Below are 27,988 nucleotides of genomic sequence, written 5' to 3'. Positions count from 1 at the left end.
AATGAGTGGCCATTTAGGAGGATGTGGACCCTGGGTGCTCGTGCTGGTGAGTTAAGGATGAGACGGAGGTAAGGTAAGAAGCGCCGGGCTGAGCCGCCCCGAGGCAAGGCTACTTCGCGGATGGCAGGAAGGGCGCGCCGCCCCGAGGCCAGGCTGCTCCGCGGATGACAGGAAGGGCGCGCCGCCTGTGGAGGCGTCCGATGGGGGCGGCGCTGGAGACCCCGGGAGTCACCAGCATCCCTCAGCCTGGAGCCCGCGCCCTCAGCCACCACCGGAGGGAGAACAGGGTTCCCGGAACTCTACCCGGAGGCTCTGCGCAGGCGCGGCCCCGCCCACCGGCTCACTCTCGTGATTGGGCTGAGACGGGGGCGGGTCTTGTCTCCGCCCCGAAGACTGCGCAGGCGCGGTCCCCACAAGCAACGCGTTTGTGGGCGGTTAGGTGCGCACGCTCTGACCCGGCGTGACCTTCCGACCCCGCTGTCCTCACCGCAATGGCGGCTGTGAGGGCCCTGGTGGGCTCGAGGCTCGCTGCGGCATCTGCCTTCGCGTCCCTGTCCCCCGGCGGTCGGACGCCTTCCCAGCGCGCAGCCATTCACCTCTCCGCGCCGCAGCCCGCGGCCAAGGTCGCGCTGGTGAGTGGACGGAGCGGGTGAGGTCAGCTCCCGCCTCCAGAGATCAGCCTTCGCTGTTCCCCGCCCAAGGTCGGCCCCTCTTCCTAGGTCTGCTCCCGCCGCCCCAGGTCGGCCCCTTCACCCGGAGTCAACTCCTGCGGCCCAAGTCGGCCCCTTTTTCCCGGGTCAGCTCCCGCCGCCCAGATCGGCCCCTTTCCCCGGAATCAGCTCCCGCCGCCCAGGTCGGCCCCTTTCCCCCGGGTCAGCTCCCGCTCCTCTCGCAGGTGCTGTCTGGATGCGGAGTCTACGATGGGACCGAGATCCATGAGGCCTCGGCGTAAGTCCTCAGGGGCAGCTGGTCCTCCACCTTCACCCCGGGGGCCTCAAGAAGGCTTGTCTACCAGTGCAACTTACTCTTTTTTGAACAGTTTAGAGAAAGCATGTATCTTATTTTATTTTTATTTTTTATCTTTTGAAACAGCGCCCAGTCTGGAGTGCAGTGGCGCGATCTTGGCTCACTACAGCCTCCGCCTCCTGGGTTCAAGCGATTCTCCTGCCTTAGCCTTCCGAGTAGCTGGGACTACAAGCGTACACCACCACACCCAACTAATTTGTGTATTTTTAGTAGATAACGGAGTTTCACCATGTTGGCCAGGCTGGTCTCAAACTCCTGACCTCGAGTGATCCTCCCGCTTCAGCTTCCCAAAGTGCTGGGATTACAGGCATGAGCCACCGCACCCGGCCTAGAGAGCTTGTATTTTAAATACCCTATTGGCTAAAAAAAGCAAAAACGACTTGCAAAACCCAGGGAGACACTAAGGAAGCACAGTTTTTAAGTGTCATACTGTCACCTAGAGGTGATCACTCAGCTTTTCACTTGCCTGTTTTCAGGACACACACATTTTGAAAACACTGAGATCATGCTCACCCGTGTTTTGTAGATGTTTCTGACACATGGGAACTAATTCCCATTCATCCAGTTCTCAACGTTAACAGTTGCTTGTTATTTCTGGGTCCTAGACAGGTTACCGTTTATGTAACTGGTCAGCTATTGCTGAGTGGTTGGTGGTCTGATTGCCTATGTTACTGGAAATGACTGCAGGCCGAACTGGTAGGGCAGGAGGCCTCCGCAAGTGCCAGGTGCCTGCAGTTCCCATGTGGTTCAGGGTGAACTGGAGAGGGGAGAGCTGGGTGGTGGCAAAGGGGTGTCAGGCCATGAAGAAGGGCCTGAGGCTGGTGGCTTTGTAGGAGGCCCGACCCGGCTGGTTAGAGTTGGCACTAGGCAGAGTGAGCTGGGGGAAAGGGCCAGGATGTGTTTCATTTCGGCCTTGGTGGGATAGCAGATAGCCTTAGAATAGCTTGAGCCCTCCCAGGCAGAACGACAGGGTCTTGTGTCTGGGGTGTCTGAGTGGATTTCTTATGGATAGCGGAACCCAAGTGCCAGGGCCAGGTCCTGACCTCTCCCTCTGGCAAGTCAGTGATACGGTTTCCTCCTCCACATAAGGGATAGTGAGGACTTAGTGTGTGGGTGGGCTTAGCGAGCTATCTCCTGTTGGCACCGGGAATTGCGGATGCCAGCGTGAGCCCACGTAATGTCAGCTGTTGTCTCCAGGAGGAGCTTCTGTTGCCCTTGCCCTTGGCGAGATGGAGCTGCCTGGCCTGTAGTGTTGTCCTGGGGTCTCTGTGTCTCTCCCACCATCTGTGATGGGAAAGTTGAGGGAGACTAGAAATTGAACTAAGTAGCGACTGAAAGCCCCCTCATACCCTTCTGTGCATGTGGCCCTCTGAGCACACTGCTGCTTCTCACTCTTGGTGCTCGCAGCAATCAACTGGAGGAGGGCAGCCAGGCCCTGGGTGTAGGCAGAGCACTCAGCAGCCGGGGACCCGCAGGCCTTCAGGCTGTGCCCTCAGTGGAGTCACCCGGCCCCCATACCCCAGCTTGCAAAGGGAGCTGTTGGGACCAGCTAATCTCCATAGCCTACTTTTGAGGGTCTGTCATAGTCGTAACCCACCAACCGACAGTGAATTGGAATGGGGCTGTGGGGGACATTTGGCTTGGTATGGAACCAACCGTAACTTTTTGCAGAGCAAGTAAGATATTAATGTACATTAGGAATTTATTCCTGGCACTTAGCTAAAATCCTGTTTTTAAAAATGTGTTAACACAAATCTGGATGGGGCAGATTTTGAAGACTTGTCTCTGGTTTTCCCCGGTGCAGGATCCTGGTGCACCTGAGCCGTGGAGGGGCCGAAGTCCAGATCTTTGCTCCTGACGTCCCTCAGATGCACGTGATTGACCACACCAAGGGGCAGCCGTCTGAAAGCGAGAGCAGGTGGGGGTGGGATTGGAACTTGCTTCTTGTCCACCTCCCACGGTGCAGCTTTTTTTGCTGGCTTAGCTTAAACCAAGTCGTGGGTGCAAGTGAATGTCCTCTGAGCAGTTGTGCTCAGGCTGTTCTGGAAGTAATGCTGCTGAGGTTCAGTAGTGCCTTCCTTCCAGTACTCACAGGAGTGAAAATATCGACCGTATCGCTTCCCACTGAGTAAAGCTCCTCATACCTTTGTCTTGAGCAGAGGTGGTGTTTCTCAGTTTGGCTGCCCACCTTCTTCCCCTGTCTGGCCTCCAGATCTGTTTTGTTGGTTCCCAGCAACATGTCTATTACTGCGGTGTGTGTGGTTCTGGCCTGCGTGGCCCAAGATCCACTTCCCTTGCCCGTCCTGCCCGACAGCCCTGGGCAGGCCATTCCCAGGTGCCTTCCAGCTGGCTTTGGACCGTGAGAGGTCGGGGCTGGAGACTGGAGGAAGAAGCCGCCGCTGCCTCCTGGGGCTGTGCTTCTCACCAGTGGGGGGTTTCTTTTCCTGCCTTGGACCCTGGCTTCTGTACCTGGACCTGCACCTTCGGCCCCCACACCTGGAGGCTAGCGGCTTCCTGTGGTGACTGGCCTTCATGTTGCCTCACTCTGGTCCTGAGTCCTGGCTTCTTACCTTCCCCACTGAGTCCCACCGTCCTGATGAGTGCACAGAATTCTGTCTGCTTTAGACACTCGGAGAGACTTCATTTCCCGTGGGCCTTGACTGACGGTGCAGGAGATTCAGCGTGATTTGGTGCAGGTTCGGAGGTGCTGATCTGAAGAGTCCAGCATAGACTTAGCGTTGCTAGAACCATGTTGCCTTTCCAGGTAGTGACCAAACATGCCGACCTGGAAGTAAGTCCCTGTGTGGCTGAGAGCCATGTGTGTGGAGCGTGTCGCCTGTGGGCTGTGCCCCTGCCCCGCTCCGCAGTCCTCCACCAGCATGCTGAGGCTTTTTGCCCTGTGCTCTTTCCCAGGAATGTTTTGACCGAGTCTGCAAGGATTGCCCGTGGCAAGATCACAGACCTGGCCAAGCTCAGTGCAGCCAACCATGATGCCGCCATCTTTCCAGGAGGCTTTGGAGCGGCTAAAAACCTGTGCGTATTTGAGCTTTGAGGTCTTCCACTTTCCATGTGGAGATGGGAAGGGGGTGCCCCTGCCTGCTGTCCGATGTGGGCAATGGAGTGGTGATGGGAGGGGGTAGTGATGGGAGCAGCCTCTGGGTTTAGGGGTCTGGGCAGGGCACGTGACTGCTCTCTGATTTGGGAGCCGTTCTTAGGGTTGGGTCTTAGGATTTTAGCAAGACGTGCTTTTTTTTCTGCTTCTCTGCTGTCTTGTCTCTGAGCATTCCTGGGACCCAGCAGCGGTCAGAGTGGGTTTGGGGCTCCCTCTTATCTAATCACTGTGCTGGTAGATCTCGTCACATTGAAATCAGTCTCTATTTACTCGTTGGAGATCCCACTTTTTCCTCCTTTTATTTTATTTTTTCTTTTTTTTTCTTTTTGTCTGTAGAGATGAGGTCTTGGTCTGTTGCCCAGGCAGGGATGCAATGGCACGATCGTAGCTCACTACAGCCATGATCTGGGCTCAAGCCATCTTCCAGCCTCATCCTCCTGAATAGCTGGGACTATAGGTGCATGCCACCACGCCCATGTGTTTTGTTTTTGTGTTTGTTTTTTTGTAGCCTTACATGTAGCCCAAATTGGTCTGGAACTTCTGGGCTCAAGTCTCCCTCCCGCCTGGGCCTCCCAAAGTGCTGGGATTCCAGGCCTGAGCCACTGTGCCCGGCCCCAGTTCTCTTATGGAACCTTGCAGCGTCAGGAATTGGTTTTCTTCGTGGTGTTTTAGGTGGAGGTCCTGACCAGGAAGAAGGCGGCCGCCTCCGCGTGGCTGCTTGGGTTGGTTCCATGGTAGCTGGATCGTGAACTGTGGAGGCGTGGCCGGCTCCCACATGGTGGCCTCCTTGAGTTCCAGATCCTCTTTCCATTCTCTGTGTCTCCTCTCTCTCATCGCACATTTGTGGAGATTCTCTTGGCACCACCCCCATGGCCCTGCCTGCGAGGTGGAGGTGGTGCCGGGCTGACCCTCCAGGGACAGCTCTGTCACCTGCAGGAGCACTGGCCACAGTGCGTCTGAGCGTGCAGGTGGCTTCTGTGCCACGGTGTGGGTGGCAGCCCCAGCAGGGCCGGCCCCGGTTGGCGGCTCCTGTTTCGAGGGCAGGCTGGAGCCTGACTGGCCGCTCGCCCCGCCCTGAGCAGCCTGCATCCAGAGTCGAGGGGCAGGCAGTCTCCATCTGAAGAATGCGCCCTTCCTATCCCGAAACCTCGGAGGTCTCCTTCCTCAGATGCCAGCCGTTTTCTCTGCGCCCTTGGCCGTGCCCTCACCCCTCTCCCACCGGAAGCCCCGCCCCAGCCTGTCAACCCCTTCTCCTGAAAGCCAGCAAGCCTCGTTGGTGCTGCCTCACGCAGTCCCACGTCAGGCTCCATGTTTTGTCCAGTTGTCCCCACGTCGCCGCCATCTCCACGAGGCTCTGACTGCTGACACCGTGTGTGGCAGGGCCCGGGGGCAACTGGAGGGTGTGCTGGTGGCTGTGTGCCCTGGCGTGGCTCCTCCACGTTTTGCCAGCCCGGAGGCACCGGCGTGAGGCGCGCGGAGTGAGGTGCGCGGAGGAGTGAGGTGCGCGGAGGAGTGAGGTGCGCGGAGTGAGGTGCCGGTGCGCGGACTGAGGTGCGCGGACTGAGATGCGTGGACTGAGGTGGGGGTGCGCGGAGTGGGGTGCGCGGAGTGAGGTGGAGGTGCGCGGAGTGAGGTGCGGTGCGCGGAGTGAGGTGCGCGGAGGAGTGAGGTGCGCGGAGTGAGGTGCGCGTGCGCGGAGTGAGGTGCGGGTGCGCGGAGTGAGGTGCGGGTGCGCGGAGTGAGGTGCGGGTGCGCGGAGTGAGGTGCGGGTGCGCGGAGGAGTGAGGTGCGCGGAGGAGTGAGGTGCGCGGAGTGAGGTGGGGGTGCGCGGCGTGAGGTGGAGGTGTGCGGAGTGAGGTGCGCGGAGTGAGGTGCGCGGAGTGAGGTGGGGGTGTGCGGAGTGAGGTGCGCGGAGTGAGGTGGGGGTGCGCGGAGTGAGGTGGGGGTGCGCGGCGTGAGGTGGCGGTGCGCGGAGTGAGGTGCGCGGAGTGAGGTGGAGGTGCGCGGAGTGAGGTGGGGGTGCGCGGCGTGAGGTGGCGGTGCGCGGAGTGAGGTGCGCGGAGTGAGGTGCGCGGAGTGAGGTGGCGGTGCGCGGCGTGAGGTGGCGGTGCGCGGCGTGAGGTGGCGGTGCGCGGCGTGAGGTGGAGGTGCGCGGCGTGAGGTGGAGGTGCGCGGCGTGAGGTGGAGGTGCGCGGCGTGAGGTGGCGGTGCGCGGCGTGAGGTGGCGGTGCGCGGAGTGAGGTGGCGGTGCGCGGAGTGAGGTGCGCGGAGTGAGGTGGGGGTGCGCGGAGTGAGGTGGAGGTGCGCGGCGTGAGGTGGCGGTGCGCGGCGTGAGGTGGCGGTGCGCGGCGTGAGGTGGCGGTGCGCGGAGTGAGGTGACGGTGCGCGGAGTGAGGTGCGCGGCGTGAGGTGGGGGTGCGCGGCGTGAGGTGGGGGTGCGCGGCGTGAGGTGGCGGTGCGCGGCGTGAGGTGGCGGTGCGCGGCGTGAGGTGGGGGTGCGCGGCGTGAGGTGGGGGTGCGCAGAGTGAGGTGCGCGGAGTGAGGTGGAGGTGCGCGGAGTGAGGTGGAGGTGCGCGGAGTGAGGTGGGGGTGCGCGGAGTGAGGTGGGGGTGCGCGGAGTGAGGTGGCGGTGCGCGGAGTGAGGTGGCGGTGCACGGAGTGAGGTGCGCGGAGTGAGGTGGAGGTGCGCGGCGTGAGGTGGGGGTGCGCGGCGTGAGGTGGGGGTGCGCGGCGTGAGGTGGGGGTGCGCGGCGTGAGGTGGCGGTGCGCGGAGTGAGGTGCGCGGAGTGAGGTGGAGGTGCGCGGAGTGAGGTGGAGGTGCGCGGAGTGAGGTGAGGGTGTGTGAAGTGAGGTGCGCGGAGTGAGGTGGGGGTGTGTGGAGTGAGGTGGCGGTGTGTGGAGTGAGGTGACGGTGCGCGGAGTGAGGTGGGGGTGCGCGGCGTAAGGTGGCGGTGCGCGGAGAAGTGAGATGCGCGGCCTGAGGTGGAGTTGCGCGGAGAAGTGAGATGCGCGGAGAAGTGAGATGCGCGGAGAAGTGAGATGCGTGGAGAAGTGAGATGCGCGGAGAAGTGAGATGCGCGCAGTGAGGCGGCGTGAGGCGCGCAGCGGTTCTCGGGGGTCTGTGGGTCTTGCTTTTGGCTTTCAAGGTGTTGATGGACCCTGGGACCGATGTGCCCGTGGGTCTGAGCCCACATCTCCTGGGCGAAGCTCCCATTTTCACTGACCTGTCCAGCGCGTTCTGGGAGAGCCTGCCCTGCGTGTTCACAGTGCAGTGCGCTCTGACGAGCTGCAGCCGTGGCCGCTCCCCACCCTCTGAGACAGTCACCCGTGGGGACGGTGAACACCCGCTGCCTCCAGAAGATTCCCAGTACTCTGCCAGCAAAGCCGTGTGGAAAATGCTGGGGCGGAGGACTGGGGTGCGTGAGCGGTGGCGTAGAGCCCGGGGGTGGCGTTCGTGGGAAGGTGTGTCCACTTGTAGATTTGGTGGCATTGCCAAACACACGCCCCATGGGCAGGGTGGAGAGACCTTCCCCGCCCCACGTGCCCTCCACAGCTCCTGCTCCTCGGCCTAGGTGTGGATGCTGGTGTCTTGGGTAAACCTGCGTTTGTTTCATGGTCACTGGAGCGAGAGTGCTTGTTATGCCTGGGGGCCGATTGCGTTTCTTTTTCCAGAAGCTCTGGAGTTTCTTGCGGCCCCTTTGTTTTGAGGAAGAACTCACACACCGTGTTTCTCCTCCTCCCGCCACAACAGCCGTCTACACAGAAGGCTCCTGTGAGCGGCTTTGAAGGGTCTTCCCCAGGCACCACGCAGGGGTCGCTGCTGCCTTCTAATTCAGTTCCGATAGTATGGACCCGGGGCAGCGTCCAACCCCACGGGTTGAGGGCTCCGTCCCCAAGACTGCCCTCCGACACACACCGGTGACCAGCCTTGAGCTTCTGGAACTGACCGATTAACTTCACTGAAGTTGGGGTTCCCACAACCGCGTTTGCTGGAGTGGCTTACAGTGCTCAGGGAAACATGACGTCAGCATTCTCCCCCAGGGAGTGGGGGACCCTCTCAGGAGAAAGGCGGGGAACATTACAGTCCTGCTTTGGGGCAGGTGAAAGGCAGGCAGGAGGTCAGAGGCTGCCCGAGGCCCAACACAGCCAACATCATAACAGAAAGCTGACAAGCGCCATGGGAGTCAGGAGCCGGATACCGGTGTCTGAGTCTCAGCACCGCAGCCTGGGTTCCGCCAGCTGCTCCAGAAGGTTCCAGGGCGTGAGCCCTCTCGGCCTGGTGGCCTCCTGCTCCACCCTTCCTGATCCTCCTGCTTTCTGTGCTGCTTTCTGTTTAAAAAACAGGAAAAGGTGTTCACATCAAACGCGCGTATGTGCAGCCATGCCCATGTCTCTTGCTGCAGCTGACTGAGGGTCTGGAGCTGTGCCTAGGAAGCCCTCCAGGAGTAGACCCTGGTTGTGAGGCTGTCTGAGGAGGCCTTTTCTCTCCCGGTAGGAGCACGTTTGCCGTGGACGGAAAAGATTGCAAAGTTAATAAAGAAGTGGAGCGTGTCCTGAAGGAGTTCCACCAGGCCGGGAAGCCCATCGGGTATGTACCGCCGCTCAGGCCTCGGGCAGTGAGGGAGGAGGGTGCATGGGCCTGTGGCCTCCATACCCAGCCAGGAGCTGCCACTGATCCTGAAAACTCACAGCTGGTTTTCTTGTTTTAGCTGAGGGGATTTCACGCGATGTCACTGGTAACTTAACAGGAAGGAAAGGGTACGCTCCACTTCCCTAGCGGACACTTGGAATTCTCTCAGCTCCCAGAGGCATCCGTAGGCAGTCTCTCAGGACCCCTAGCCTTTACCAGACCCCTTCTCCCAAGCTCCTTAGCCACAGTATCCCCAACCCCGCTGACTTCTGGTCAGTCACTACAGCACGTGCACCGTCCCTGATGCCGTCCACTCCCAGCAGCCTCCCTCCTGGGGAACCACAGCCGACCATGCCCCTTTGCCCCTGCTCAGACAAAGCCTGGATCCTGAGGCTGACAGCACGAGGTGGGTGCCCACTCCATCAGCGCCTTGGCTTCCGTGGCGGGTCACGGCCCTGCAGGGATTGTGTGCTCTTCGCCGTGTGCAGCCGGGAAGTCACCCTCAGATGAGTGACGGTGACCCAGCAAGGCCGGGTTCCACCGTGGCAGGTGTGATGCTTCCACGAGCCTCCCCGCACCGGCTCCTTGGTGGTCCCGGAACCCGGTGCTGCGCTGTCCGGGTCTCAGCTGCATCTGGTGCTGGCATCTGTCCCCAGTTGGAGAAATCCCTGGAGCAGGGCGAGAGCCGCAATTGTGTTGATGAACATCTGTGAGGCACGTGCAATGGCCGCTCACTACCAGGTTCTGTTAACCAAACAAGGATAAGGCTCTACCAGAATCCTCTGTCTGAGCAGGGCTGGGGAAAAAAACCCTCCCCACCCACAGTCAATCACTTAAGGACCCGCCTGGTCACCGTCCCGGGTGACATGGCGGAGCCACAGGAAGAGGTGCAGGCTCAGAGCTCCCGAAGGAGGTCCCTGCTACAGGCGCACACAGCCCAGGTGAAGATACCGCCGACGGTCCCCACCTTGGGATCCCGTCCTTGTCAGAGAAACGTTCCTGGGATGAGCGCCCAGAGGGAGGAGCCCATGGCCCTTTCTTTTGTGGCTGGTTCAAAATCTCGGTGAAACAAGATAGCCCTCCGGCAGGTGAACATGCCTCCCCTGAAAACAGTGTGGGGTGCAAGCCCATCTCCTCCCCCGTCCAGCCATGAGGCTCCCCTAGAAACAGCACAGGGCGCAAGCCCGTCTCCTCCCTGGTCCGGCCACGGGGCTCCCCTGAAAACGGCGTGGGGTGCAAGCCCATCTCCTCCCCGGTCCGGCCATGAGGCTCCCCTAGAAACAGCACAGGGCGCAAGCCCGTCTCCTCCCCGGTCCGGCCATGAGGCTCCCCCGGAAACAGCACGGGGCGCAAGCCCGTCTGCTCCCCGGTCCAGCCACGGGGCTCCCCTGAAAACAGCGTGGGGTGCAAGCCCATCTCCTCCCCGGTCCGGCCATGAGGCTCCCCTAGAAACAGCATGGGGCGCAAGCCCGTCTCCTCCCCGGTCCAGCCACGAGGCTCCCCTGGAAACAGCGTGGGGCGCAAGCCCGTCTGCTCCCTGGTCTGGCCATGGGGCTCCCGTGCACGGTGACCCACAGGCTTTTTCTCTTGCCTGAGGAAACCTAAATCCTTTCCCGCTGCAGCGTTCCCTTCTTAAGCGGAGAGGGGCGTGGCAGTGGTTCTGTGGCTGGGCACACAGTTTCCATGTCAGCCTGCCTTGAGGTCCCTCCTGCAGCCGGCCCCACCCACCCCTCAACCTGGTGCCAGAGGCCTGCGTGGCGGGCCAGGGGCTGTTAGGCGGCCCGGCTACTTAGTGCTGGGACCCTTTCCTTGAATGCAGTAGTCGAGGTGGGTGCTCGGCTGTGCCAGGAGATGCTGTGGTATCTGTAGCTGGCACTTGATGGCCAGGCGGCTGCACACAGCATCAGGAGTCCCTGAGACCCTGCTTCCCAGACTTCCTGTCTGCTCGGAGGGCGGCAGGGGGCCTTCGTCTCATAGGCAGCCGGAAGTTGCTTCAGCTTTAGGACATGCAGTTTTGAGGGGTGGGTTTGTTTTGAGAGAGTCTCTCTGTTGCCCAGGCTGGAGTGATCTCGGCTCACTGCAGCCCCCCCCGCCTCGGTCAAGCCATTCTCCTGCCTCAGCCTCCCAAGTAGCTGGGATTGCAGGCACCTGCCATCAGGCCTAATTTTTGTAATTTTAATAGAGATGAGTTTTCGCCGTGTTATGCTGGTCTCGAACTCCCGACCTCAGGTGATCTGCCTGCCTCAGCTGCCCAGAGTGCTGGGATTACAGGCATGAGCCACTGTGCCTGACTGTGACATGTGTTGTTAACAGTGTTTTGTTATAGCCCATGGTAGCAGTTTCCACCTGGGCCTGTTGGGAGTGGGTAGGACTATAGACGGCGGGAGGAGGGATGAAGGAAGACAGGCCAAGGTGTGGGGTGTTGGGGGCAGGATGGGGCCTGACAGCTGTGGGCCACACCACAGGTTGCCAGGGAATGGGGCTGCTGTTTGATGAGGCCGTGCCCTTTCCACTGTTGCCCCTGGGTGGCCGTGAGGTGTGGACAACACAGGTCGCTGAAGGCGCTGCTGTGAGCACAGTGCCTAGCACACAGAGGGGCCTCTGTTGGCTGGGCAGGAAGGGGTTCCTGGTGAAGCAGAAGTAGGACCCAGGGGTGGGCATGGCGGGACCCTCAGCTTTAGGGCCCGGGTGGAGCTGTTGTGGCCTGCGTGTCAGGGTCGGGCATGCGCCACCAGCCTGCACTTGCTGAGACTTGCGCTGCAGGTCGGAGGCTGGTGAGGCTGCTCCTGGCCCGCTGTGCCTCCACTGTGAAGGGGGTCTGGTGTGGCTGGTCAGTGCAGCTGTGATACCTGTTCCTGGGGTCACAGAGCATCCCACAACTCAGGGCTGGGGCAGCCGCACGCCTTTACCTGCTCTGTGAGTGGACTTCGGCAGCCCGGGACTCCCGCCAGTCTGGGGTGTCCTGGGGCTTGGGGCTCATCCGTGACTGTTGGGGGCTCACCTCGGGGTTCCGTGGCCTGGTGCCTGAGTGCCTGCAGGGAGTGCTGGGTGGGGAGTGGGGCTGAGGACACCTCACTCAGCCTTGAGTCACCTGGTGCGGCCTCCACCACATCCCATGGGCCACAGCCTCCGGGCAGCCCAGGCTCACAGCGGGCAGGGACAGCAGGGCCCCCATGGCAGGGCAGCCTGGGGTCATGGCGAGGGTCATTTCTGTTCTGCAGGCCGTGCAGCCTGGGGTCCCGCACCCGTCTGACCCGTGTTCTTCTCGCCTTTCAGCTTGTGCTGCATCGCGCCTGTCCTCGCAGCCAAGGTGCTCAGAGGAGTCGAGGTCACCGTGGGCCATGAGCAGGAGGAAGGTGGCAAGTGGCCTTACGCTGGGACCGCGGAAGCCATCAAGGCCTTAGGTGCCAAGCACTTCGTGAAGGAAGTGGCCATATCCTTCCTGGTAGCCAGGCCCGGCCCGCAGTTGCGCTTGTCCCTGAGCCGTGCATAAGGACGCCCCGCCTCTGGGCGGCCTCTTCACTGGGAGCTGCACCTGCTGCTCTCCCTGTGGGGCCTCCCCTGGTGGGCACCGTGGCCATATGTCTGCGGGTGTTAAGCAGATGGCTGTGACGGCCCAGCTGGTGCGTGGTTGGCAGGTGGTCCAGGTCCCTAGCCTGACTGTTGAGTCTGCTCAGCAACCCCCAGACAGCCACACTCGGGGCCTGCCTCGGGGGAGGGGGCAGCACCCTGCAGGGGAAGCTGTGGGATCTCAGGATGCTCCAGCCCAGGGGAGGGTGAGGAAAGAGTGTGTGCGAAGTGTGGAGGGAGAGCGGCCAGGTGTGCAGGAGGGAGGGGCTTCCTGAGATAATGGGGGAGAGCATCTGGGCATGCAGGAGGCAGGCGCTTCCTGGCTTTATTTGGGTGGAAGTTCTCAGGCCAGTTTGAATAGCCAGGTGATTCTAGCCAGCCTCACAGCCCCCGGCCCCTCCTGTTGAGGTGTGTACCCTGGATTCTGAGACGATGGACCGAGAGCACCAGTGGGGCTGTTCCCAGGGAGATTTGGAGGAAGGCTCCTGGGAGGCGCTGCCTGGATCTGGAATAATGTCCATGTGGGCCCAGTTGAGAGAACAGAACAGTCCGGGGTGCCGGAAGGTGCTAGAATGAGTACAGCATGGACCCGGTTCCCTGCAGCTGTTGTTCTGGAGGGTGCAGTTCCTCTCAGTGGGGCAGCTTTTTACTCACAGGCAGCTTCCGACGTCAGGCCCGTCTCCCACTGCGGCTTTCCTGCCGGGCAGGAGCACGGGGCAAGGCTGGCCCGACGTCGCTGACTGCTTGCAGGAAGGTGGGGGCACATGTCTTGGTTGGTGTGGAGGCCTGGCCACTGGTGCGTGGCGTTGGGGAGGCTCAGGTCTGGCCGGCCGGCTCCGGTTGTGCGCCTGCTGCCCTGTTGCCTGTTTCCCCGCAGCATGAGGACCGGCTCCCTCACTGCCAGTTCTTCCTCTGAAAAGTGGAGGCGCTGCTACTGCCTCCGGTGGTGGTTGTGAGGACCCAGGCATGTGTGCGCCCCCATGGCGGGGCAGCTCGTGGCCATGTGTGGGTGTTGGGCCTGTGTGATGCTGGCATGAAAGGTGCCCTGAGGGCATTGCCCCGTTCCCTGGAATTTCCCCGCTGCTTCCTTCCTCTAGAATGCATGTCAGTTGGGAACAGGTACCTTCCTATGTTGTTCAGCAGCATCAATCATACAGAAAGCGGGGTCCTGCCAGCACAGACTGCACCAGGAGCAAGTTCTCCTGTTCCAAGTTACCTGAGAACAAAGTTAGGACGTGCGGTGAGGGTGGGGCAGGGGCCGGGGCTGCACACCTGAAAGTCCCTCGGGTCCCTGCACGGTGGCTTTTCCATAACTCTGCACACGAAGCTCACGTGGACCAGAAAAACAAGGTGGTCACGACCCCAGCTTTCATGTGCCAGGCGGCACTCCACCACATCCACGACGGGATCGGGGCCATGGTGCAGAAGGTGCTGGAACTCACTGGAAAGTGACGCGCACGGACGGGGTCCCAGCTCGGTGCCAGGACTTGGCCTCACGCTCTGGCTGAGGTGCTGTCAGCTGCTTTCCGTCCAGCTGGGGGTCTGGCAGGCCCTTTTTTTTTTTTTTTTTTTTTTTTGCTGAACCCTGCAGGCGTTCTCTGTAGGGAGGGTGGCTGCAGGGCCTGGGTGGGTGTTTCTTCCTGGGCTTTGCTGGGCTGCTCTCACATACAGAGGCCAAGGGGCCAATTCGTTCTCTGCCACAGGGACTTGCCTCACTGTGTCCCAAAAACAAATCGCAACCAGCTTTTCCAGAAACAGAAAATTCTGCCGTCCGAGGTTTTATACTTCAGATTAGTTTTTGGAAGGAAGAACATTTTTAGGTTTGCAAGCCTCCTGATGAGGAAACCAGAAATACCACATTTATGGACCGTGAAAGGTTGGTTCTCTACTCTGAAGGGACTTTTGAGTTAATCGGCGTAAGGGGGTTTCTAAAGCAGGCAATCCCTGTAGCCACAGAGAATAAATGCCTTCCCAAAGTGGCAACTTCCCAGAGCCACGTTTCAGGCCTGCTGAGACTGCTGGGTGAGGAATGGCAGTGAGGTTTCTTCAATTAGTCTCAGTTCTCTTAATTTTCAGGAAGAAAGGGAAATTGCAGCACGTCAGCCTCCGAGATTGACCTCTGGGGAGTGATGGTAGCGTTGGTGCCAGGCCGTGGGTTCAGGTGTGGCAGAAGCTTGCAGACGCATCCGAAGGGAAATAAAGTGTGTTGGCGTTTGACTGTGCTGCGTTCATCTGTGTATGCAGGATGGTTTGGGGGAGAAAGCACTTGGGATGGGAGTCAGGTGTCTGCACACTTCACTCAGTGTCACATATCTGTTGCCTTTTGGATCTGTCTCTGCCTGAGCAGCCAGGGCCAGGCCAGCCTGAGAGGCCCCACGCTGGGTGAGTGGCAGGAACTGCCCAGCGTTGGGGTGGGGGTGTGGGAAACGCCCGTTCTGGCTGCTGGCACGGCTGTTCTGTGTGGTCTGGTTTGCACCTCCCTGTGTGTTGGCTGCTGGGCCTGGAACGGGGCCCCTGGTCCCGCAAGACTCGAACTCTCAATTGCACTCTACCCACCACACCCCCTTGGCCTCCCCACCCACCACGTGGAATCAGCAGATTCATTCCACCACCTTGAGAGGGCGCGGGGGACCCATGGGTAAGGCAGGAAGGCCCCGGTGCACCCCACATCAGGTCTTGGCCTGATGCTTCTGGTTCTTCCTCCGTGGGAGCTGGGTTCACCAGTGGCCTTCCTCCCACCGAGGCCAGGCCTCAGGAAGGCCTCACAGGTGTCCACGCCCACAGCACTTGCCGTGGGGCCAGGATTACCCTGGCCCGGGCAGCAGAGGAGCCTCCCACGTCCTGGGTAAGGTGAGGCTCCTCCCCTTTCTCATAGGCTGGTGTGGACACATTTTGTGTGGTGGGGGTACCCATATACCACACGTGTATATTCACGTGTGCGTGACTGCGTGAAACGTGCACCATATACCACACGTGTATTCACGTGTGCGTGAGTGCATGAAACGTGCACAATTACAAGCATGCACTTTGGGGTTTCCACCAAGAAAACGTGCAAAACCATCCCTTGGGCTTGGAACGCGGCACTGTCCCCAGAACCTCCCAGCCCCGTGCAGGCCCCGGCTGCACACCTGTGTACTCGCCTTCACGCGCACGTGCTCTCTCTCTCTCTCTCTCTCTCTGAGGTGATCCAGTGTGGCACCCCACACTCAGGTGCTTCTGCTGGGCCAGGCCTGTCCCCACCTGCGTCTGCCCTTAGCCCAGGCGGTCCTGGGAGTCCTCAGTGTCCCCACTTGCAGATGAGGCTTTGCTCCACCCAGGGCCCTGCAGCTTGTAGGGCTTGACTGGAACTCAGCTCTGAGCAGTGTAGCACCAGAACCCGAGCCCTAGAAATAGATCTTGGTACGTTGGGAAGCCCACAGAGGGGCCGTGACAGAACCGGAGAGCTTGGTCCCAGGTTCACTGGAGGAGAGCTCGGTCCTGGGTTCACTGGACAGTGACTCCGTGGCTGCTGCGTGCCAGGCACCTTCAGGTACCAAGGGCATTGTCATGAGCATGCCCTCGTCCTGGAGCTCAGGTGGAGTGGAGGCAGCCAGTACGTGGCCCGGTGAGCCGTGGAGTCCCCCAGCAGTGGTGGGGGTGTGGACATGCTGGGAAGGAGGATGGCAGTGCCAAGCATGCATAAAGTGATCAAGGAAGGGGACAAGAGGCCCAGTGGGAACAGGAGCTAACCAGGGGTTCAAGGTCAGGCCATGGGGAGGGAGGGGTGCTGGTGACATGCATGGTTCCAGGGACCAGGCCCTCCTGCCATCCCAGAGGCCTCTCCCACGGCCTGTGCGCCCTGGAACATGGTTGTGACTTCAGATGCTGCCACCAGGGGGCGTGGCAGAACTGTCTTTGGGGCTGACCCCGGGGGGGCGGCCCCCCACCAAGCTGCTTCCTGTTGGCGCCATCAGAGTCTGGGCTATCCTCTCCTGAAGCCCCCCCTGGTCTCCACATACCCCGTCCCTTTGCTCTGTCCCTCTGGTTTCTTTCCAGGGTACCTCGTTACCTCCTGTCCAGGTTCACCAGAGCTCAAGCTGTGGACATGTCCCATTCCCCAATAATCTTGTCTTCATTCTCTGTTTCTCCACCACTCCCAGTTCCCCCACCACTCCCAGCTCCTCCACACTCAGCCCCCAGCTCCCCCACCACTCCCAGCTGCTCCACACTCAGTCCCCAGCTCCCCCACCACTCCCAGCTCCTCCACACTCAGTCCCCAGCTCCCCCACCACTCCCAGCTCCTCCACACTCAGTCCCCAGCTCCCCCACCACTCCCAGCTGCTCCACACTCAGTCCCCAGCTCCCCCACCACTCCCAGCTGCTCCACACTCAGTCCCCAGCTCCCCCACCACTCCCAGCTCCTCCACACTCAGCCCCCAGCTCCCCCACCACTCCCAGCTGCTCCACACTCAGTCCCCAGCTCCCCCACCACTCCCAGCTCCTCCACACTCAGCCCTCAGCTCCCCCACCACTCCCAGCTGCTCCACACTCAGTCCCCAGCTCCCCCACCACTCCCAGCTGCTCCACACTCAGTCCCCAGCTCCCCCACCACTCCCAGCTCCTCCACACTCAGTCCCCAGCTCCCCCACCACTCCCAGCTCCTCCACACTCAGTCCCCAGCTCCCCCACCACTCCCAGTTTTTCGACACTCAAACCCCAACTCCCCCACCACTCCCAGCTGCTTCTCCATTCCCACCTGTTCTTCCTTCCTGGTCTTCTCCCCAGACCTGGTCTGACTGTCCCTCCCAGTCCCTCATCTACCTGGGGATGGTTGTCTTCCACCCTGATCTCCAGGCTCTCTTGGATGTTGCTCCTTCCCTTTCCTCCCCCCGAGCTCCTCACTGTCCCAGACCCCTGCCCAAGGAGGCCTCGAACTCCAGCCCTTCTCTGTGCACTACACTTGGAGTGGAGCACCGCCCACTCAGCATGTCCAGACCAGGCCCCCCACACACGCTTCTTCCTGTCTCTGTCTTGGGGGCCATTGTGTGCCCAGCTCCCCACAGGAAACTGGTCCCAGCCGCCTATGTCTCCCTGCCCCTCCCTCTACCCAGCTATGGGTTTTGCCTCCAAACATTGTCCAAGCCACCCCCTTCCTCTCCTGTGCCTAGACCAGGTTCATGCCTCCTCCCCATGTCTGGTCCTGACACCCTCCATCCCTCCCTCCTGGGACGACCAGCCCCCCTCTTTGTATTACTGGCTCCCCTTGTCTCTCAGCTCTCAGTGTCACTCTGCAGAGAGGACTTCCCCGCATGCCCTGGCTGAGGAGGGGCCCCTGGGCCACTCATCTCGCAGATCTCGAGGTCTGTGAGTACACACGTAGCACAGTTTTACCATCTATCTCCCCACTGCACTGGGAGCGTCAGGAGAGAGGATGGGGGCCTCATGGGTGCCCCTCCATCTTCCCTGGCCAGGCCTGGGCCCTGAGGGTGGTGGGCTCTTGGCATGAGCCGGCCGGCGCGTGCTGTGAGGCTCAAGGCTCACGGACCTGACATGCCACCTTGGCGCCCGCCCGCCCCCAGGCCCCTTCCACCTACTGCTGGCCAGCGTCTTCCTCTAGGGCTCCCTTAACATCACCTTTTCTGTTTTGTTTTAAATAGACTTTATTTTCTAGCACAGTCTTAGGTTCATGGCAAAATGAAGCGGAAGGTACAGAGAGTCCCACACACTCCCTGCCCCCGCGCATGCACAGCCTTCCTCACCATCACCCCCGCCCCACCCTGGCAGAGCACACATTAATTATAGGCAACCAACCCACGCGAACGCGTCATCACCCCGAGTCTGTGGCATCCGTTAGGATTCACTGTCGGTGTTAGCCATTCTGTAGATTCGGACAAATATAGGACATGGATCCGCCATTTACAGAGAATGCAAAATGGTTTCATTGCCCTGAAAACCCTCGGCTCTGCCCATTCCTCCCCCACCCTCCACCCCCATAACCACTGATGGTTTTTACTGTCCCCACAGTTTTGCCTTTTCCACAATGTCACGTGGTTGGACTCATGCACTATGTGGCCTTTTCTGATTGTCTCCTTTCGCCTGGTAATAGGCATTTAAATTTCCTCATGTGTCTTCATGGCTTGACAGCTTCTTTCTTTTTAGTGCTGAATCATATCCCATTGTCTGACTGTACCACAGTTTATCCATTTACCCTCTCAAGAGCATCTTAGGTTTGTCCCAGTTTGGGGCATTTATGAATAAAGTTGCTATAAACACCTGTGTGGAGGTTTTTGTGTGGACATACATTATCAGCTCCTTTGTGATTGCTGGATCATATGGTGAAAGTTTTACAAGAAGCTGCCAAACTGTCTTCCCAAGTGGCTGCACCATTTTGCATTCCCACCAGCAATGAATGGGCGTTCCTGTTGCTCCACGTCCTCACCAGCATTTGGTGGTGTTTGTGTTTTGGATTTTGGCCAGCTGATAGGTGTGTAGTGATATATTGTTTTAATTTGCTATTTCCTAGTAACATATGATGCTGAGCCCCTTTTCATGGCTTATTTACTATCTGCATATCTTCTTTGGTGAGGTATTGGCTCAGAATTTTTGCCCATTTTTAAATTGGTTGTTCATTTTCTTTTTGCTGAGTTGTAAGAGTTCTTTGTAAATTTTGGATCGTAATCCTTTAATGATATCTCGTTTCTAGTTATTTTCTCCAGGTTTGGGGCTTGTCTTCTTATTCTCTTGACAGTGCCTTCACAGAGCAGTTTTTAATTTTAATGAAATCAAGTTTATCACTGGTTTCTTCTTGGATTGTTATTTTTCTCCCCTTATGAAAGAGAGAGAGAGAGAGAGGGAGGGAGGGAGGGAGAAAAGAAAAGAAACGAAACGGGGTCTCACTGTGTTGCCCAGGCTGATCCCAAACTCCTGAGCTCAACTGATCCTCCTGCCTCAGTCTTCCAAAATGCTGGGATTCCAGGTGGGAGCCACTGGGTTCAGTCTTGTGTTTTTAAAACTCATCACCAAACCCTCGGTCATCTAGAATTTCTCCTGTGTTATCTTCTAGGAGTTTGATAGTTTTGCATTTCACATTTAGGTCTGTGATCATTCTGAGTGAATTGTTGTAGGGGTGGAACGCATGTGTTGGGATTCATTTTTGGAATGTGAACGCCCCATTGTTTGGCTCCATTTGGTGGAGACTGTGCCCCATTGCATTGCTTTTGCTGCTTTGTCACAGACCAGTTCACTCTCCATGCAGGTTTGTTTCTGGGCTCTCTCTCTGCTTTCATTGGTCTGTTTTGCCAGCACCTGTCATGAGTAATGTAGCTTTATAGTAAGTCCGGAGCCTGCCAAGTCATCAGAGTTGGAATCTGCCCCTCTCAGATGTCCAAACCGTGTCCCCAGGTCCCCAGGAGGGCCTGGCTGGAGTCCCTATAGCCCTGAGCGCCAGGAGAGCAGGGTCTGCCCACTCTGGGAGGTCTGTCCTCGCGAGGCTGGACACCCAGCCCTGGTTGTCCTGGTCCACCTGGTATGACCCTGCCCTGTTCCTGCTTCTCCCAAGCACCCGTGACCCTGGGAAGCCCATCACAATCACCTCCCTGGACCCATGCTGTAGAGTGCACCACTCCGTTCCCACCACAGCCTCAGGCAGCACTGGCACCCACAGCAGGGGCCACCCTCACAATCTCACATCGCAGGAGCCCAGGTGTGATGCTAGCCAGGCTCCCCAGAGGAGGCTTTGCCGGCCCAGGCAGCTGCATCTCTCCAGGACCCCACTGCTCCCCGGGTCCAGCCCAGGCCCTGATTCAGCAGCGACTCCATAAAGAAGTAAAATGAGAATATGCACGAGGCCCACACTTAAGGGACTCCTGTCCCATGGTGTCCAACATGGCTCACAGGTGAGGACAGCAAAACCACCAAGAAATGACCCGAGAGGCCAACAGCAGCTCCCTGGGAAGACCACACTCTCCAGGAGGACATAGCAACTCTGAAATACACAACTTAGGTAGAAATCTAACAAGGTATGTACAAGATCTATGAGGAAAATTATAAAACTTTAATAAGTCAAAGAAGTAAAATGGAAAGATACTCCACACCCCTTATTATGCATACCCCCCTTTATCCCTGATAAGCTTCTTTGCTCTGAAGTCTGCTCTGAAATTAATATAGCTATTCCAGCTTTCTTGTGATTAATGTGGTATGGTATTTCTTCCTCTGTTCATTTACTTTTAATCTACATGTGTCTTTTTATTTATTTATTTAGAGACAGAGTCTTGCTCTGCCACCCATCTCTACAGTGATGAGATCTTGGCTCACTGCAGCCTTCACCTCCTGAGTTCAAGCAATTCTCCTGCCTCAGCCTCCTGAGTAGCTGGTACTACAGGCACACGCCACCACACTCTGCTAATTTTTGTATTTTTGGTAGAGATGGGGTTTTGCCATGTTGGCCAGGCTGGTCTCGAACTCCTGACCTCAAGTGATCTGCCCACCTCTGCCTCCCGAAGTGCTGGGGTTACAGGCGTGAGCCACTGTGCCCAACCACTGTTTTTATTTTTAAAGTGGGTTTTGTGTAGATAATATATAGTTAGGTCTTATTTTTTGATCCATTCTGACAATCTCTATCTTTTAATTGGTGCATTTATACCACTGACATTCAAAGTCACTATTGATATAGTTGGATTAATATCTACCGTATTTGTTCCTATTTTCTATTTTTTGTTTTTGTTTTTTATTTTTTCTGCCTTTTGTGGTTTTAATTAACCATTTTATGATTTTGTTTTCTATTCTTAGACATACTTTTTCACGTTTTCAGTGGTGACCCTAGATTTTGTGATACACATTTCCAACTATTTCAAGCCCACTTTCAAATAACACTGAACTGCTTGCTAATGGGTAGCACAAGTATCTTTTTGTTTTGTTGTTTTTTGAGACAGGGTCTTGCTCAGTCGCCCAGGCTGGAGTGCAGTGGTGTGATCTTGGCTCACTGCAAGCTCCGCCTCCCAGGTTCACGCCATTCTCCTGCTTCAGCCTCCCGAGTAGCTGGGACTACAGGCGCCCGCCACCACGCCCGGCTAGTTTTTGTATTTTTAGTAGAGATGGGGTTTCACCCTGTTAGCCAGGATGGTCTCAATCTTCTGACCTTGTGATCCGCCCGCCTCAGCCTCTCAAAGTGCTACAGGCACGAGCCACCGTGCCAGCCCAAATGTATTCTTATTCTGTAGCTTAGGTGTTCCTCCCCACCCCACCCCAACCCTCTGCTGGCTTCTTTCAAGATTGTTTCTTCAACTTGCTGCAGTTGGAATACCAAATGCCTAGGTGTGGATTGGGCATGATATCACTTTTAACCTGCTCTAAAACACAAGGAGGACTTGGTGCCGGAACAGGCACCCAGCAGGGCAGACGGTTCCAGGACTCACCCTGGCTGCTGCGAGCGTTTCCCTGCAGGAATGCGGTGTGGCTGCGGAAATCCTTCCAGGCTGCTGCTGGGTCTGGAAGTGCCCCCCACCCCTGTGTCTGTGTTGTTTTCCTGGGGCCTCCAGCCATGGTGAGAAAGGCGTGGGTGGGGGCTGAGGGAGGGGCTGGCTGGATTCGGACTGTGCTGCCGTGTAGATGGGTGCCTGGCAGCTTCCTTGGGCACAGCCGTGGAGGAGACGGTGCCGTGGAGGAGACGGTGCCGTCTCCGTCAGCCTCAGTCACCCCGACGCTGAGGCCCAGAGGCTGCCCTAGAGGGGAGGAGCTGGAACCTAGGAAGTCGGTCAGGTGTGCACCACGGGGTCATTGGCCGGCACCAACCACCAAGTGGCTTCAGGGGCGGGGGCAGCCTGGGTAGACCAGGCCAGGAGACCAGCCCAAACCAAACGGCTGACTCACAGGATTGTGAGCAAATACAGTGGTGGTTGTTTCAAGCCACTAACAAAATGTCTCCATTTCACTCAGCGTCATGTCCTCGGGGCCCGTCCATGTTGTAGCATGTGTCAGAATTCCCTTCTTGTGGCTGAAAAATATTCCACTGTGTGTGTGGGCCACGTTTTGTGTGTTCCTTCCTCTGGCGATGGACACCGGGGCTGGTTCCATGTTGTAGCCGGTATGAATAATGCTGCCGTGAACGTGGGTGCCAGGTGTGTCTCCGAGACTCACTTTCGGTTCTTCTGGGTACCTGCCTGGAAGTGGAATTGCCGCGTCATGCGGTCGTTCTGACTTGAGGAACTGCCTTCCTGTCCTCCCCGCAGCTGCACCATCTTCCATCCCAGCAGCGCTACACAAGGGTTCCGGTTTCCCCACATCCTTGCCAACACTTTTTCTTGTGGCTGCATCATAATGGATGTGAGGTGGTTGTGGGGATTTCTTGCTGGGCCTTCCCAGGGAGCTGCTGTTGGCCTCTTGGGTCATTTCTTGGTGGTTTTGCTGTCCTCACCCACGAGCCATGCTGGACACCACATGACAGGAGTCCCCTAAGTGTGGGCCCTGTGCATATTCTCATTTTACTACTTCATGGAGCAGCTGCTGAATGCAGGGCCTGGGCTGGACCCGGGGAGCAGTGGGGTCCTGGAGAGATGGGGCTGCCTGGGCCAGCACAGCCGCCTCTGGGGAGCCTGGCTAGCGTCACACCCAGGCTCCTGCGGTGTGAGATTGTGAGGGCGGCCCCTGCTGTGGGTGCCAGTGCTGCCTGAGGCTGTGGTGGGAACGGGGCGGTGCCCTCTGCAGTGTGGGTTGTCCAGGGAGGTGATTGTGACGGGCTTCCCAGGGTCCCGGGTGCTTGGGAGAAGCAGGAACAGAGCAGGGTCATCCCGGGTGGACCCAGACGACCAGGACTAGGTGCCTGGCCTTGAAAGGACAGACATCCCAGAGCGGGCAGACCCTGCTCTCCCGGAGCTCAGAGCTACCAGGACTCCAGCCAGTCCCTGCCCCGCCCCTCCTGGGGACCTGATCTCAGGGCCCTGAGGGCGTGGTTTGACGTCTGACAGGGCAGATTCCATCTCTGATGACGACTTGGCAGGCCTCCAGCGAGAGGAGTGCAGCAGCTGGTGCTGCGGGAGGGGCAAGGGGAAGGCGGGGCAGGGCCTTCTTCCCACGGCCACCGAGTTGCCTGGAGGGCCTCATGAGGAAGGAGTTTCACTGCCCAGACAAGCAGTGTTGACCAGCCAGGCCCAGTATCTGATTCCAGCTCAGCAGCTGCCTCTCCTGCGGTGGGACCTCAGACAAATCACGTGCCCACTGTGACTCCTGCTCATGGGGCTTGCGAGGACTTGAACTGCGTGTGTGCGCAGGTGTGCACATAGGCATGTGTGATGTGTGTGTCCGTGCACGTGTGTGTGCAGCTGTGCAGCGCACCTGTGGGCAGGCAGGTGTGTTTGTGCACAGGCATGTGAGATGTGTGTCCGTGCACATGTGTGTGCAGCTGTGCAGCGCACCTGTGGGCAGGCAGGTGTGTGTGCACACGTGTGCACATAGGCATGTGTGATGTGTGTGTCCGTGCACGTGTGTGCAGCGCACCTGTGGGCAGGCAGGTGTGTTTGTGCACAGGCATGTGAGATGTGCACAGGCATGTGAGATGTGTGTCCGTGCACATGTGTGTGCAGCTGTGCAGCACACCTGTGGGCAGGCAGGTGTGTGCGCACAGGCATGTGAGATGTGCACAGGCATGTGAGATGTGTGTCCGTGCACATGTGTGTGCAGCTGTGCAGCGCACCTGTGGGCAGGCAGGTGTGTATGCACGTGTGTGCACATAGGCATGTGTGATGTGTGTGTCCGTGCACATGTGTGCAGCGCACCTGTGGGCAGGCAGGTGTGTTTGTACATATGTGCACATAGGCATGTATGATGTGTGTATCCGTGCATGCGTGTGTGCAGGTGCACAGCGCACCTGTGGGCAGGCAGGTGTGTGTGCACGCGTGTGCACATAGGCATGTGTGATGTGTGTTTCTACGCACATGTGTAAGCCACTGGGACCAGGTCCGGTAGGTCCCAGCCTGCAGGTGTGGCATGACTAGTAACTATTTTTATTGCCTTGCAGTGTGAGTTACCTTCTTAGAAACCACCGCAGCCACAAGAAAAACAAACAGCAGCCAGTCATTTAGAGACACAGGCTGGGTGCTGAGTGCAGCAGAGCCTTTCGGTGGCAAATGCAGAGCCTGTGGCTGGCAGGAGCTGGGAGGGCATCGTCTCTAAGCCTGGAGCTGGCCGGGCGCTCCCGCTCCTGTGGTGGTGGTAGTCCAGGGCCACCAGGCACTCTGGCTGTCCCGGTTCCCGCCTCGGCCTGGTGGGCAGAGGGGAGGATTGGCAGTTTGCTCCTGCCATGTGGCATCTGGCTTGTGGGGGGCCCACACTGCCGGTCCTCAGGCTGTGGCTGGGACACACACACTGAATTTTCCTGAGGACCAAGTGCAGTCACACACAGGACCGCGCTGTAAACTTGTGCAGCTCCAAGTGAGTGCACAGGGCTGGCGGGCCCTCGATTCGTCAGCAGTCGGGGCTCAGTGCTGGCCCAGAGCCAGGGCGGCTCGTGGGTGTCTGGGAGGTTTTGGGTTGCTCAGAGGAGCCCCCGGGTCAGGCTTGGTGCCCCAACCCCTTCTGGAATTCTTTGGTCCATCCCAGAGCTCAACTCACGTTCTTCTCCCATCTTTTAGGCTTTCTGGAACCTTCCAGGGCCCTGTTACTCCCACCACTTCTTCTGAGGGCGTGCCCACCACGTGCTGACTCTGTACCCGTTTTACCTCATTTAGCCGTCGCTGCAGACGTGCATCGTAGCCGTATCGGCAACTCAGCGCTGCTGTGGCAAATCACCAGACACCCAAACCAGCAGAGAGTCGCCCTCCCCGGCTCTGGTGCCAGAAGCCCAAGATCAAGGTGTGGGCAGGGCTGGCCCCCCGAGGCCGTGAGAGGGGTCTGTCCCAGGCCGCTCCTGGCCTTGTGGCCTGAGGTCTTCGGTGCTCCCTGGCTGGTGGAAGTGCTGCCGCGGCCTCGGCCCCATGTCGTGTGGCCTGCTCTCGCTCTGTGTGTCTGGGTGGGTCAGGGCCCACCCGGCTGACCTCGCTTTAACCTCATTACCTCTGTGCAGACCCTGCCTCCAAATAAGGTCACGTTCACAGGTCCTGGGGTCAAATAAGGTCACACTCACAGATACTGGGGTCAACTAAGGTCATACTCACAGGTCCGGGGGTCAGGACCTCGACACATGGCTGTGGGGGACACAGTTCAGCCCAGGAGGGAAACTGAGGCACAGAATGGGGTGCACTTCCTGAGGCCCCATGGCTCACAAGGAGACAAGGAGGGGCTGCAGGCTGGGGTCCCAGATGCCCTCTCACACAGCAGCCACCATCCTAGCCAGTCCCAGCCCCTCCTGGGTCCCCCCGTCTTTACTCAGGGTGGCCCCATGTGCCCGGCCCGTCCTCAGGTCACCCTGACTCTAGCGTGGGATACCCCACCTCAGAGGGCACCTCCTCGGGGTTGGGTTACGGTTTTTTAAGTCTCGTGGAACGCCCCCCGACGGCGTGGGCCCAGCTGTTGAGGAGGTGGGCCGTGGTCTTGGCTGACGGTGCAACACCCACACACCTGACCCACTTAGGACCTCTGATCTGGAATGGCTGCTGACTCAGTTTCCCTACATGGAAACCACCCCTCATGCCAGCCTTTTCTGTCCCCTGCTGCAGCCTCCCTGGTGGGTCTCGTGCACCCTGGGTGGCCTGGGTTCTTGGCCCCAAGGGAAAAGGGGGCTCCTGCTAGGGGCAGAGAGGGAGGGACAGGGCAGGGCCTGGAGCGAGATTTCAGGATTGTCTTCGGATGGCACGGCCTGGTCCTCAGCTTCTGATCATTTTCTTCATTTTCACGACTCCCTGCACTTCCTGGTTTTGGGTGAGGCCAAATAGCAGAAGTATTAAAATATTCCTCCTCGAGCGTCTCGTGGTGTTTCTGATCTGGGCCGAAACAGGAAGCTCTGTGAGATGTGTCACCGGAAGTCTCTGGGAGCCTGGGCTGCGATCCTGCCCAGCCCACCCTAGTGGAGAACGCATCCCGGGGACCGTGCTGGGTTTTGGGAAAACACTGGGTCACCCCCTCCCATTGAAAGACAACCTTGGGGAGCTGGGCTCCGTCTGCGTGACTTTGCTGGGGCCGCGTCGCACACACCACGGCCAGGCACTCCACAGCAGGTGCAGGTTCTCTCCAGTCCCCGGTCGAGGTTCAGCGTGGCGGTTACGAGGCCGCTTCTCAGCAGGCAGGCGGCGCCACCTCCCCGTGTCCTTGCGTGGCCATCCCTCCTGCGTGTCCGTGTCCTCCTCGTTTAAGGACACCGGCAGCTCGGGTCAGAGCCTACCCTGGTGACCTTGTTTCACCTTCGTCACCTCTATAAAGACAGGCAGATCCTGAAGTTGGGACTTCACCCTGTGAATTTGGGGGACGCAGTGCAGCCCATAACCTTATCGTGTGTGTGTGTGTGTGTGTGTGTGTGTGTGTGTGTGTGTGTGTGTGTGGGCTGACAGCAAAGCCATTAGCTGTGTTGTGTAGACAGCGCTGTGGGGCAGAACAGAGCTTGTTCTCGGGCAGAAGGACAGCGAGGAAGCTGAGCAAGGATGACATCCAGAGGCCTTTCGGGCCCTCACATGGTCCAGGATGCCCCCCAGGAAGGCTCTTGCTGTCCCCAAGCCCGGAGGTTTTCAGGGGTATATGTGAATGGTCACTGTTTTTCTTTTCCTTTTTTTTTGAGACCGAGTCTCACTCTGTCGCCCAGGCTGGAGTGCAGTGGCCGATCCCAGCTCATTGGAACCTCCACCTCCTGGGTTTATGTGATTCTTCTGCCTCAGCCTCCAAGTAGATGGGACTACAGGTGCCCACCACCCTGCCTGGTGAATTCTTTCATTTTTTTTGTTTTGTTTTGGTAGAGATGGAATTTCACGATGTTGGCCAGGCTGGTCTCTAACTCCTGACCTCGGCCTCCCAGAGTGCTGGGATCACAGGCGTGAGCCACCACACCAGCCTGTATTTCTTTGTTTTAATTGGTAGAATCTACAGGGAACACAAGGTTTACCACTTCAGCCACTTTAAAGAGCTCACTTGGTGTCCCCAAGAGCCCCGAGGTGCCACCACCGCCAGCGAACAGGCCTGGCCCCCGCCCCCCCAGCCCAGGCCTGTCTGTCTCTAAGGCCCGCTGTGGCCGCACATGGACTCCGCACCCTGGAGAACCTGGGCTTGTCCTCAGAGGAAGAAGTAATGACAAAGAGCCCACCCAGTCTTGGATCTCAGCTCTGCACCAATGGCCGTGAGACCGGGGCCCATACCTCAGTTTCTTCATCTGTCAGCAAGCTCGGACCAGGGTAGTGAGGTAGTGTGGGGGCCATTGCATTCCTGGGTACAGCCCTGGGGGCCAGGAGACGCCGCCGTCCGCTCTGGGCCCAGGCGCTGCCAGCGGCAGGGCAGTCCCTAAGGGCCTTCCCGGGAGCACTCCAGACCCCCTTCCCCTCCGGGTCCCTGTGCGCCTCCACTCCTCAGCAGACGACAGGCCAGCTGCCTTCCTGGGCTGGTTCTGCAGCGCCGACTGAGATGAGAGCTCCTGTGCAGATGACACGGAGGAGGGATGTGCAGTGTGCAGGTGAGGGGCCAGGTAAGAGGCGGGGCAGGGCCTCCCTTAACCCGCCCCCCATGGTCCTGGCACAGAGCTTCCAGTACCTGGGCTCCAGGCA

At 58.8% G+C, this 27,988-nt stretch overlaps 1 protein-coding gene across 9 annotated transcripts; it reads left to right on the top strand.

Annotated features, from left to right (window-relative positions):
• Window positions 1–434: 434 nt before the first annotated feature.
• Window positions 435–26,206, top strand: GATD3 (glutamine amidotransferase class 1 domain containing 3). 9 transcript variants are annotated; one of them, XR_006697003.2, is made up of 8 exons: window positions 435–632; window positions 896–948; window positions 2,831–2,944; window positions 3,940–4,059; window positions 8,634–8,726; window positions 12,045–12,201; window positions 13,662–13,847; window positions 24,941–26,206. XR_006697003.2 is itself a non-coding variant. In XM_005548565.4 (7 exons), the coding sequence occupies exons 1-7, from the start codon at window positions 492–494 to the stop codon at window positions 13,788–13,790; spliced, it is 807 nt and encodes a 268-aa protein (XP_005548622.1). In that variant the 5' UTR covers window positions 435–491; the 3' UTR covers window positions 13,791–14,555. The 9 variants fall into 9 exon arrangements, 6 of the variants coding, with proteins under 6 accessions (XP_005548622.1, XP_073890033.1, XP_045245308.1 ...); XR_012431938.1 differs by lacking the exon at window positions 24,941–26,206 and having other exon boundaries at window positions 2,831–3,790; window positions 13,662–14,555; XM_005548565.4 differs by lacking the exon at window positions 24,941–26,206 and having other exon boundaries at window positions 13,662–14,555.
• The last annotated feature ends 1,782 nt before the right edge of the window (window positions 26,207–27,988 follow it).

This window comes from Macaca fascicularis, chromosome 3, assembly GCF_037993035.2.
Source record: "Macaca fascicularis isolate 582-1 chromosome 3, T2T-MFA8v1.1".
Lineage (NCBI taxonomy): Eukaryota > Metazoa > Chordata > Mammalia > Primates > Cercopithecidae > Macaca > Macaca fascicularis.
This window is presented reverse-complemented; position numbering and strand designations above follow the sequence as displayed.

Coding starts and splice junctions, on each gene's coding strand:
- GATD3 (XM_015446796.4), top strand. CDS start 492: ATGGCGGCTGTGAGGGCCCTGGTGGGCTCGAGGCTCGCTGCGGCATCT. Junction 949..2,830: donor GAGATCCATGAGGCCTCGGC/GTAAGTCCTCAG, acceptor TCCCCGGTGCAG/GATCCTGGTGCACCTGAGCC. Junction 8,727..9,045: donor CAGGCCGGGAAGCCCATCGG/GTATGTACCGCC, acceptor ACTTCTGGTCAG/TCACTACAGCACGTGCACCG.